Source organism: Hemiscyllium ocellatum, chromosome 28 (genome assembly GCF_020745735.1).
Source record: "Hemiscyllium ocellatum isolate sHemOce1 chromosome 28, sHemOce1.pat.X.cur, whole genome shotgun sequence".
Lineage (NCBI taxonomy): Eukaryota > Metazoa > Chordata > Chondrichthyes > Orectolobiformes > Hemiscylliidae > Hemiscyllium > Hemiscyllium ocellatum.
In genome coordinates, this window is record NC_083428.1 from 23863974 (window position 1) to 23876251 (window position 12278).

At 41.4% G+C, this 12278-nt stretch overlaps 1 protein-coding gene across 1 annotated transcript in view; it reads right to left on the reverse strand.

Annotated features, from left to right (window-relative positions):
* unc13a (unc-13 homolog A (C. elegans)) overlaps positions 1-12278 on the reverse strand; it is a 299453-nt gene that overhangs the window by 166059 nt on the left and 121116 nt on the right. Inside the window, exon 15 of the mRNA XM_060846583.1 lies at positions 5665-5892. Coding sequence (XP_060702566.1) covers positions 5665-5892 — 228 coding nt within the window. The remainder of the gene's footprint in view (positions 1-5664; positions 5893-12278) is intronic.

Sequence of the window (12278 nt, forward strand, 5' to 3'; positions counted from 1 at the left end):
TAACCGAAGTCCAGTAGAGTCAGAATATGGCCTCCCAACTTCTATAATCAATGCACTGACCAATGAAGGCAACATTTGGTACACTTGCCTTCATTGGTCAGTGCATTGATTATAGAAGTTGGGAGGCCATATTCTGACTCTACTGGACTTCGGTTAGGCCACTTTTGAAATACTGTGTCCAATTCTGGTCCCCCTGCTATAGGAAAGATGTTGTGAAACTTGAAAGGATTCAGTAAAGATTTACAAGAATGTTGCTCGGGTTGGAGGGTTTGAGCTCAAGGATGAGGCTGAATAGGCTGGGGGTATTTTCCCTGCAGCATCGGAGACTGAAGGGTGACCTTAAAGAAGTTTCTAAAATCATGAGGGACATGGATAGGATGAACAGTCAAGATCTTTTCCCCACGTTAGGGGAGTCCAAAACTAAAGGGCACAGGTTTAAGTGGAGGGGAAAGATTTGAAAGATTTGAAAGGGACCTAAGGGACAATGTTTTCACACAGACGGTGGTGCCTGTATGGAATGCCAGAGGAAGTGGTGGAGGCTGGTACAATTACAACATTTAAAAGGCATCTGGATGGGTAAGTGGAGAGGTAGGGTTTACAAGGATATGGGCCAAATGCTAGAGATGGGACTAGATTAATTCAGAATATCTGGTCAGCATGGACAAGTTGGACGAAGGGTCTGTTTCCATGCTATACATCTCTATGACTAAGAACATATCGCAGATTCTTCTTTGTGCTGTAACACTATAAATTGTATCCATTTTGAAACCACAGCTTTTAAACTTTGCTTGACCTACACAGATAATATTTTCATGAGGTAGTTTTAATGTTATCAATCCTCAGCAGAGATTGTAACCATGAAAAGTTTCAGAATTCAACAGACCCTAAATTATGAAATAAACAATAATATTTTGTGTTTATAAAATTGTTCTATTGACTTTTATGGTTACGGAATTGGCCATAAATTATTTGAAGTTGAAATGTCACTTTTGTTGTAATTACTACAACAGAACTGCCTCAACATAATGCATACAGTCACTGTCAGTACTTTTGTAGCAGCTGGACAAACACAATAGTCATATCTTTATTAATGTATTGAATTGTTGGGTCATGTATATGGAGGTTTCATTTCACAAAACTTCAATAACTGGAGCAACCATGCTTTGAAGCCACTAACATGACTCGATAATCTCAACATCACTTGAATTCAAGAGCAATTTTGGTTTGTTCAAGCGCAGCACAGTACAGTTCAGGGTCAGCAGTGTAGCTCAACGATTAATTTGATATAAAGTAAATATCAGTGTTGAGCGAGTACTTGCTTTGTAAAATATTCTTTAGTAAGCTTCCAAACAGTTTTGGGATGAATATTGCAACAGATTTCAATTGTTCAGAAACTCAATTAAATGCATGTCATAACTGGAACCTTCCCTTCTGGCATCCTGCTCTGGCAAACATTAACCACCCCACCAATCACACATCGTCCAATGGCTGATACAAATCCCCTGTGTCCACCTTCTATCTCAGTGTCCCATATAGAACAAACTTCCAATGCAGGATCTGTCAACAGACATTCTTTTAGTTGAGGAATGGAAAAGAAGGGAGCCGCCAACAAGTTCCTTCTGAGAAACCCCATTCATTAGTTGTGGGTTTTGCACTACCACAACCAAAGTGGTCCTTGTTAAAAAGCTTAAGGACAAGCCAGGTTTCTGCACAGCCAAAGCTCACCACAGGGGCCATAACACAAAATACTTATGCACTTGGAGAATTAATAAGGACAGACCCTCATACCTCCACCACACCTAACGCCCCCCCCAACCCCCAACACACACACCCACATGCACACTCACACACATATAAGTTTGTGGGGTGAATTTGAACTTGCAGAATTACTTTTTATTTTTCTCAAAAACTGCAAGAGTCCATGTAAGATTCTGTAAACCCCTTTTTAGATCAGAATCAGTCTGAACATTGGGGCACAGACAGCCACTCACACCTTCAATGCATTACCTGGGCCAACATGACATCTGTTGTTAAAGTTCACTTGAGAATGTAATTTTACAAAAATGTTCTGGGATTTACATATGAAAGAACTGAAACTAACGTGGTCATTCTAAAAGATTATACTCCACAACTACCTGATGGAGTAGATTAGATTACTTACAGTGTGGAAACAGGCTCTTCAGCCCAACAAGTCCACACCGACCCGCCGAAGCACACCCACCCAGACCCATTCCCTTACACCTAACACTATCAGTAATTTAGCGTGGCCAATTCACCTAACCTGCACATTTTTGGACTGTGGGAGGAAACTGGAGCACCCGGAGGAAACCCACGCAGACACGGGGAGAATGTGCAAACTCCACACAGTCAGTCGCCTGAGGCAGGAACTGAACCCAGGTCTCTGACGCTGTGAGGCAGCAGTGCTAACCACTGTGCCACCATGCCGCCCACAAGTAGCGCTCCGAAAGCTAGTGCGTCCAAATAAACCTGTAGGAACCGACCACAGAAAGCATTGAGGGCATCATGGAGGGATGTGTCATTATCCACTACCTTGCTCTGCTTAATTTTGTATCCCGTTATGTTGTTTAGGCCTCACCACAGGTGGCAGGAGAAATTGTTGGTCCGGTACTGCCGCTTGGTATCTCTGATCGGGCTTTGTGGAGGTCACATCTGGATTTTCTGTATAGGTCTGGATGGTCCAACTTGAATGTTGCATGCCTGGTCTTCAGTAGAGAGTTGGGTACCAAAACCCAATTTCCCATCCCGCTGCCAAGACTGCAGCCAGTGCAATTCGATACCTGAACTGGGTATAAACTGCCAGCAAGTAGGCATCGAGCCATCCCAGAAGAAAGCGAGGACTGCAGATGCTGGAGATCAGAGCTGAAAATGTGTTGCTGGAAAAGCGCAGCAGGTCAGGCAGCATCCAAGAGCAGGAGAATCGACGTTTCGGGCATGCCTGAAACGTCGATTCTCCTGCTCCTTGGATACTGCCTGACCTGCTGCGCTTTTCCAGCAACACATTTTCAGCATCGAGCCATCCCAACCATTTTCTGAATATAACGCAATTGACGAATTGCGGATTTTGTTTGGAAAACGTAAACTTTCTACTGAACGGGTACAGCGATTTTCTATAGCTTGAGGTTGCAGAGGAACACAACTGTCACGCTATAGCAGAACAATATGTAGAATGGATTGATGAATGATTAATACATAGAAGTCAGACAGGATTAATAGGTCTTTTTCAGATTGAAAAGACACAATTAGTGAGTTGCCAAAAAGATCGAGCTTAATGCCTCAATTATTTTTTATCTAAATTAATGACCTGGAGAAGAGGGAAGTGTGTACCCTATCCAATTTTGCTGATTGTATTAAAATCGAAGGGAGGTGTGTGTCATGTAATGAAGACATCAGGAATTGATAAGTGGATACAAACAGGTTGAGGGAGTGGCGGACAAAAATCAGTCAAATGGAGTTTAAATGTAGGAGAGCAAGAGATCATGCACTTTGGTAGGAAGTAGGCAGAATACTATGTAAATGGGATGAGACTCCAAGTAAATGTGCAGCACAGAGAGATCTGGGTATTCTTGTGTACCAAACACAAAACATTAGCTGACTGATGCTATAACTATTTAAGAAGACAAATTAAGACAAAAGTAATTGATGTCTCCAAGATGACCATTACATAGAAAGAAAATAGTCAGGAATCGGACAAACGCTATCAAGCTAATCCAAGATTGATCATGAACTGTTTACACATTAACTCAATTAAAAGCAGAGTTGTCTCTGATCTCATACAGGATATTTGGTAGCAAAGCTTAAAAAGTGATGATTCTTGATGGTTTGATATACAGGGAGGAAGACTAAAGACAAAGAGCAATTAAAATTGATGGACAAGAAAAAGAAACCTATGCCCAGACAACTTCTGTTGCAAGCTGGCATCTAAAAGTAGATTGACTGAAAACATCTTTCTATTAAACTATTATTTGATACTTCAGTATTGCTAAAAAAAAGTTACATTTTGTCGAAGCCTTTCACCTTGCACTTGTCAGGACATTTTGCAAAGATACAAGTTCAAGGGCAACACCAACATTTATACTACATGAGACAAGAATGCCAACTGGTTGGCAAGTGAACAGTGATAGTCCTTTTTCAGAAATACTTGAATGTTAGTTTTGTTTTACTTTAAGGATGTCAAGCAGATCACAGATAATGGGAGGTGCAACTTTTTCATTATATGCCCATGAAAATGTGAAGGTTATGGAATATTTACTATTTTCAAATGGCAGCTTGAAATATGGACAATCTGCTAAGATTGACCCAAAGAATCCAGAGGATCTTTTGGAATTTGTGCATAAACTGTCAATTCAGACAATAAACTGAGAGACTAATTTGTTTTCGTCAGCAAAACTATATTCTTTGTCTACAGTAAGTCAACCACAATTTAATATGAAAGCCAAGAAATTTCCAATCTAGTGATCCTCACTGAACCAGGAGAGAAACTCTTCTAACATGCAATATTTTCATCTTGAAGTCAAATGGTTTGTTCCTTGTTATTCTGTTAATCTAAAGTGTAAGTAATGTCTCCAGAACTCATCTCTCCTCTGTTTGTACAATTGAATGAATACATTTTGAATTGTGTAATAAATTCTTATTCTATCTCTTGATGTAGAAATACTAGTAAACTACAAGCTTTGTGGAATTGAGGGTGGAGTTGCTGGACTTTGAACAGATAATAATAATTCTTGCATTGACAACTCCAGTGAGGTCACTGAACTAGAATTGCAATACCTTGGATACTAAGCTATTGTACAGACATTATTTAGATGATGATTTATGTATTAAATGCCATAAGTGATTGCATAAGCGAAATACTATCTTTAAAGGATCAGGGAACATTAAATTTAAGTATTTACATCTCTGAAGTACTTTATCCATTAGTAGTGTGCACATGTTCATCCAACAGTATTAAGAATCTAATTTAAACAGATCATCTCTAAATCAATGTAAATACCACAGGGTGCTTTTAAGTCCAAGGTTCTGTTAAACTGCTGAAAAACAAAACTGAACAAATACCAATCTTCTTCAAATGAATTCCACCAACACTTTGAATAAAGGAGCAGATGGTTGGACATCTGATCAAGTAACTTCAGAAAGACTCTACTGTATGGAGTGTCTTTTTTTTAAATTTGCTGAGCATTCCACAGGTTTGGTATATATTGGATATGAAGTCAGTGGGCATAGTGCATACACGGGGACATGGAGGATGAATGGAAGATATATAGGAACATGGAGGGGCTATTAAGGGTACACAGATGGGTCATAGAGGGTTAGGGATTCAATAATTATATAGAGAACTGGGCCAATGTGCCAGAAAATGAAGGCAGACCATCTATCACACTGACCTTAGAATCTGCCAGCCTACATTCCTGCCACAGGCCTGCTTCAAGAGACCGACATCATGATTCACCATGAAATACAAAATTTCCATGTGAAGGGGCCGATTTTCAGGAGTCAGAAAGGCAACATTAGGAAATGACCTAAACCTCAATTCCCAACTCCAAACGAAAAGGACATTACACAAAGAATCACAATCTGCCTCTACAATTTGTATAGAAAGAAAATCATGGTCATTTTGTTTTCTTTAACAAGTTTGACAGCTCCTACCGGTGATGTTGATTTTTGCTGACCACTTTGATGTTCCATCCAGTACACTTTGCTTAATTGCCTTCATCTGCTGTGCATGCGCTGATTTTGGAAGTCCAAATACCTCCCGGATGAGCTCAAAGATTTCTGGCTTATTTCTTTCTCTGATTTTCATTCGATCCTTTAGAACCATAATAATATTTTGTGTTCGATCTTCTGCTCCATGTTTTGAACTCTTTTCAGCAGCACCTGAAATTAAGTTAGCAGTGGTGTTAATGGAAGAAACCTAACAATCTTCTAAATAGCTATTGGAACAATTGTTTACTAAATATATAGGTTTGAATGCCTTTAAATATTTGTGCAAACTTAATGATTAACAAGAATTGGATACCTTTTCAGTGAATGGGGACTTTAATTATGAGGATATATTTATGATACATATATGATAAATGGAAAGGAATACTACATTAAGGTAAAAGGCATTTTTGCCATTAACATAGCAGGGTGGTATACCAAAGCATAGTGTCAGAGTCTCTGAATTCATGATCCAATTGAAACAAATGCTAGCATCTTCTGTACGGTATTTTGGTGATGATGCAACACTTTAAAAAGTTTATTTTGTCCTGGGGTTTTTTGAAGAGAAGCTGTAAAGGCAGAGGTTCTGAACTGGCTACTGGAAATGGCCTAAGTAAACAACTTAGGAGGCATTTAGGTTTTTTTTAAATGTTGGAACAAAGGAAGCAACTGGAATGGGAGTGGCCAGCTCTCACAGACCAGGCTTTCTAGCTTTAGCAGTCAGAATCTGTTTGGGGTCCCCGAAGAGTTGGAAGCTTCAGTGAATGATTCCTAGCTTCTGTTTTCTCTGAAATCTTTTTTGATGTTATTTCCTTCTGGACTGGAGAATTGCATTTAAGAATCTGTGTCTGAATTTATTTTTTTGCCAAGGGATGTGTTCATGGGGTGTTACTATATTGGAACAGTTAATCAGAAATAGGTACTGGATCTAATATTTGGTTAAGTTTCTCAGTAGTTAAGGTATTCTAAATTCCTCTTCCTTTTGTTTGTATCTTAACTATAGTCTTTAAATAAATTGTGTTTTGCTTAATGTTGCGTAGTTTGATCAGTCGCATCACGTCTGGAACATGCACTTCATATCTACCTTCAAGAAAAGAAAAAGTTAGCGCCTAGGCTACCTTCTTAAAGTATTTTGAGGGGATCTGGTCTGGTCCATAACACTTTTAGCTGTTTAGAAGGTTTGCAAAATAGATTTGTTACCCTGGATACCAAGTGACTTACATTGTTCATTCGAGTGCCAGTTTTAAACATGTTAAAGATACTTCAAAGTTCTTGTAGACGACAGTTATTCAACCTTAAACAAAATAGCTACAGTGGCACCTCAGAAGAATTGAATGCACAGTTTATTTTTCTCATGCAATGGCAGTGTAGTTTGTGTCCAGCAGTTAATCATTCAGATGGAGAGGAATTTCTTAAGTGTGTACAAGACAATTTTCTGATTCAGTATGTGGATGTACCTACTAGAGAAGGTGCAAAACTTGACCTACTCTTGGAAAATAAGGCAGGGCAGGTGACTGAAGTGTCAGTGGGGGAGCACTTTGGGGCCAGCGACCATAATGCTATTTGTTTTAAAATAGTGATCGAAAAGGATAGATCAGATCTAAAAGTTGAAGTTCTAAATTGGAGAAAGGCCAATTTTGACGGTATTAGGCAAGAATTTTTGAAAGCTGATTGGGGGCAGATGTTCGCAGGTAAAGGGACAGCTGGAAAATGGGAAGCCTTCAGAAATGAGATAACAAGAATCCAGAGAAAGTATATTCCTGCCAGGGTGAAAGGGAAGGCTGCTAGGTATAGGGAATGCTGGATGACTAAAGAAATTGAGGGTTTGGTTAAGAAAAAGAAGGAAGCATATGTCAGGTATAGGTAGGATAGATCGAGTGAATCCTTAGAAGAGTGTAAAGAAAGTAGGAGTATGCTTAAGAGGGAAATCAGGACGGCAAAAATGGGGACAAGAGATAGCTTTGGCAAACAGAATTAAGGAGAATCCAAAGGGTTTTAACAAATATATTAAGGACAAAAGGGTAACTAGGGAGAGAAAAGGGCCCCTCAAAGATCAACAAGGTGGCCTTTGTGTGGAGCCACAGAAAATGGGGGAGATACTAAATGAATATTTTGCATCAGTATTTACTGTGGAAAAGGATATGGAAGACATAGACTGTAGGGAAACAGATGGTGACATCTTGCAAAATGTCCAGATTACAGAGGAGGAAGTGCTGGATGTCTTGAAATGGTTAAAGGTGGATAAATCCCCAGGACCTGATCAGGTGTACCCGAGAACTCTGTGGGAAGATAGAGAAGTGATTGCTGGGCCTCTTGCTGAGATATGTGTATCATCAAAAGTCACAGTGAGGTGCCGAAAGACTGGAGGTTGGCAAACGTGGTGCCACTGTTTAAGAAGGGCAATAAAGACAAGCCATGGGACTATAGATTGGTGAGTCTGACCTCAAAGGTGGGCAAGTTGTTGGAGGGAATCCTGAGGGACAGGATGTACATGTATTTGGAAAGGCAAGGACTGATTCGGGATAGTCAACATGGCTTTGTACATGGGAAATCATGTCTCACAAACTTAATTCAGTTTTTTAAAGAAGTAACAAAGAATATTGATGAGGGCAGAGCAGTAGATGTGATCTATATGGACGTCAGTAAGGCGTTTGACAAGGTTCCCCATGGGAGACTGATTAGCAAGGTTAGATCTTATGGAATACAGGGAGAACTAACCATTTGGATACAGAGCTGGCTCAAAGGTGGTGGTGGAGGGTTGTTTTTCAGACTGGAGGCCTGTGACCAGTGGAGTGCCATAAGGATTGGTGCTGGGCCCTCTACTTTTTGTCATTTACATAAATGATTTGGATGTGAGCATAAGAGGTACAGTTAGTAAGTTTGCAGATGACACCAAAACTGGAGGTGTAGTGGAGAGCGAAGAGGGTTACCTCATATTACAACAGGATCTGGACCAGGTGGGCCAATGGGCTGAGAAGTGGCAGATGGAGTTGAATTCAGATAAATACGAGGTGCTGCATTTTGGGAAAGCAAATCTTAGCAGACCTATACACTTAACGGTAAGGTCCTAGGGAGTGATGCAGATTCATAGCTCCTTGAACGTGGAGTCGCAGGTAAATAGGATAATGAAGGAGGTGTTTGGCATGCTTTCCTTTATTGATCAGAGTATTGAGTACAGGAGCTAAAAATGTGTTGCTGGGAAAGCGCAGCAGGTCGGGCAGCATCCAAGGAGCAGGAGAGTCGACATTTCAGGCATGAGCCCTTCTTCATGCCCGAAATGTCGACTGTCCTGCTCCTTGGATGCTGCCTGACCTGCTGCGCTTTCCCAGCAACACATTTTCAGCTCTGATCTCCAGCATCTGTAGTCCTCACTTTCTCCTATTGAGTACAGGAGTTGGGAGGTCATGTTGCAGCTTACAGGACATTGGTTCAGCCACTGTTGGAATATTGCATGCAATTCTGGTCTCCTTGCTATCGGAAAGATGTTGTGAAACTTGAAGAGGTTCAGAAGAGATTTACAAGGATGTTGCCAGGGTTGGAGGATCTGAGCTACAGGGAGAGGCTGAACAGGCTGTGGCTGTTTTCCCTGGAGCGTTGGAGGCTGAGGGGTGACCTTATAGAGGTTTACAAAATTATGAGGGACATGGATAGGATAAATAGACAAAGTCTTTTCCCTGGGGTTGGGGAGTTCAGAACTAGAGGGCATAGTTTAGGGTGAGAGGGGAAAGATATAAAAGAGTCTTAAGGGGCAACTTTTTCACGTAGAGGGTGGTACGTGTATAGAATGAGCTGCTAGAGGATGTGATGGAGGCTGGTACAATTGCAACAATTTAGATTGGGTTAGGATAGCTGGTCAGCATGGATGGGTTGGACCAAAGGGTCTGTTTCCATACTGTACATCTCTGACTCTATTTGAACTTTGCCATGAAGTTCTATGTTTTTTAGTAGATTGCCCAACAGTGCTGTATGTTTCACTTCTAGAGGAAAAATCTGTCATCCAACCAAAGGAAATGCTGCACTCTGCTTATCATTGCATTGAGTTGAATTTGGATATTTTTCTGTTTAACCATCTTGCCGAGGAAGATCTGGGTATTCCTTAAAGAGGTGAAAACTCAATGTATTTGAAGTAAGAACATGCTTGTAAAGATGGTACTGTTGATGAAATAATTAAAATAGTCAGATTGAATATCTATAGAACATTAATCATTGTGAAAGTAGTAAGAACTTGGCATACTGCTGCATGATGGGATACTTGACCAAGGTAACAGGTGATATGGCTCTCAGGCTCACAGCTGTAGTGGACAAATACTGCTGGAGATAAATTCTGATGTCGTGTAATTATAGTTTGATGAAATATAGGGAGTGCATCTTAAGCTCGTTAGTTCGCCTGTCCTTGAACAACATCAGTAACAAAGGGAGTAGCTGCACTGTGCTTATCTTTATCTTGAATTATGGTATTCAACATTACTTGAGTGCAGAATGTAATCCAAGCAAAACAAGCAAAGTTGTTAATATCCTTGAGTGAATATAGGTTGACTGTTCAGCTCAGGAGAGTGCTGTAAGAAAGTGAAGACTGTGGCAGCCTCTCCGTGAATTCGTAAAAAAATAAAGCTTCTTGAAACAAGACTCGAAGCCTCAGACAAAGTAATTTCCTCAACAGAATCCAGGGTAGTCAGGAAGATCCCAATCAATACAGGATCCAAAAAAATAGTAAAGGAGGAAGTGGTGGAAATAGTCCACAGTGCAGTCCTAGCTGAAAGGGGGACTGGGTCTAGTGCTCCCCTCATGGGTTGAGGCAGGGGAGTGGAGAGAAAATGTGGAGACTGTCTGGTGTCCAGCTGGTGACTCCAGCTAAGCCAAGACTACTGAAAGGTTGAGGCAAGATTGCAGAGAAGACTAAACTTACCAGGACAGTGAGAGAGACTAAGAAGTGCTAGCTACCCAATTAAAGTAGGCACAAGACTGTGGATGGAAAAGTGCTCACCGGTGTCTGCTGGCTCGATTTCCCATTTCCGTAATCTACAAAGAGATGTCACCCACCTGTGGGTGAGGTAAGTTTTTTTTCTCTTTTCCTTTCTTGGCGGGTGACATCTCTTTGTAGATTACAGAAATGGGAAATCAAGGCAGCAGTCAGTGCTGCTCCACAAACATGGATATGAGACACCCAGAAGACAGCCCAAAAATGGAAAAGCAAACAAAACAAAGACATTTAGACATGATAAGATCGTGGCAACAGATAGGAAAGCCCATCGTTCCACCGGGATCACCAGCAGATACCGTACTCCGTGAAGAAAGAGTCATTCCTTTTGAAATGATCTTTACGGTTGGTCCTAGGGCTGTTCGCCCTATAAGGTTCTTTTGACTTAAGTAAAATTAAGGAATGGCAAGAAATTACTCAGGGCAGTGGCAATCCCACTTGGGACAAATGCTACATGATACCTTGTTTCATCAAATGGTTCAAGGTTGCTAAGCATCATTTACCTCACAAATCGAAACCTAAAATGATGCTGATACGCAGCAAGAGGAACCTTCAAGTGCCTCAATGGGGCTAAATCCCCAACTTGAATCGCAGGAGGATACAGTCATGGAGAGCATCCTCCTGGCAGCAGCTGTGCGAGAACAGCTGCCCCAGCCCCCACACTACCAGGATTTAGGCCTCACTACTGACATGCCTACAGTTCCACCTGATTCTACTCAACCCACTATGATGCAGACTCGCTGTCAGACTAAAATGCATCATCTGAATATAGCCTCTGGGATGCTCTCCGCCACCTCAGATGCAAATGAAACTTCTAGCTCCATCCTTTCCATCCCTCCAGTCACCCAACTGCCTTGACTGATGGTCAATGATATAGCTGTCCTGAAGCCTTGGTCCCCCACTGAAGTTAGAAGCGTGATCAATGAGGCTCCTAACCCATTGAAGAAGCTAATCTCCTTTCATAACTGGCTGGTCCAAACCTGCCAAACTTATAACCCCCTTACTCCAGGATGTTCTTCTCGTACTCAAAATTTGCATATTACACTCCTGGGTGGCTGTTAAGGATTTCTTTTCAGTCCCAGCCAAGGAAAATGGGGATTGGATTGTGGAACCCACAGAGGAGCAGCAGGGTCAGGGAAATATCCCCTGGAAGAGTGGTTCCAGAACCGAACTCTGTAGGCCATCTCAAATGGGGCCAGGCAGCATAGCAACTTTGGGGAGGTCAATCTTTGCCGTCAGAAGAAAGGGTAATCCCTTGTTGATTTCATCGCCTGTTTTAAGTACACATAGGAATTGTCCACTGAAGTACCTCTGGAAGGAAACTATCCTTTGGTGGCACAGACTCTGTTAAATTGTGTTGAGCTCCAGATAGCTCAGACTTTCAAGCTTACTAATCTCACCTGCCAAGAGCAGAACTGGGGTGGGGTGGGGTGGGGAGGGGGGGTGCGGGGAGTTACCTCCCTCACCAGTATGGACCAACATGGTCTATTCAGTAAGCGGTCTGAGGGTCCCAAGGGCCAGTTTGTTCAATATCACCAACTTATAACAAAAGGCCCCAAAGATATTACCCACCTCGGTTAGA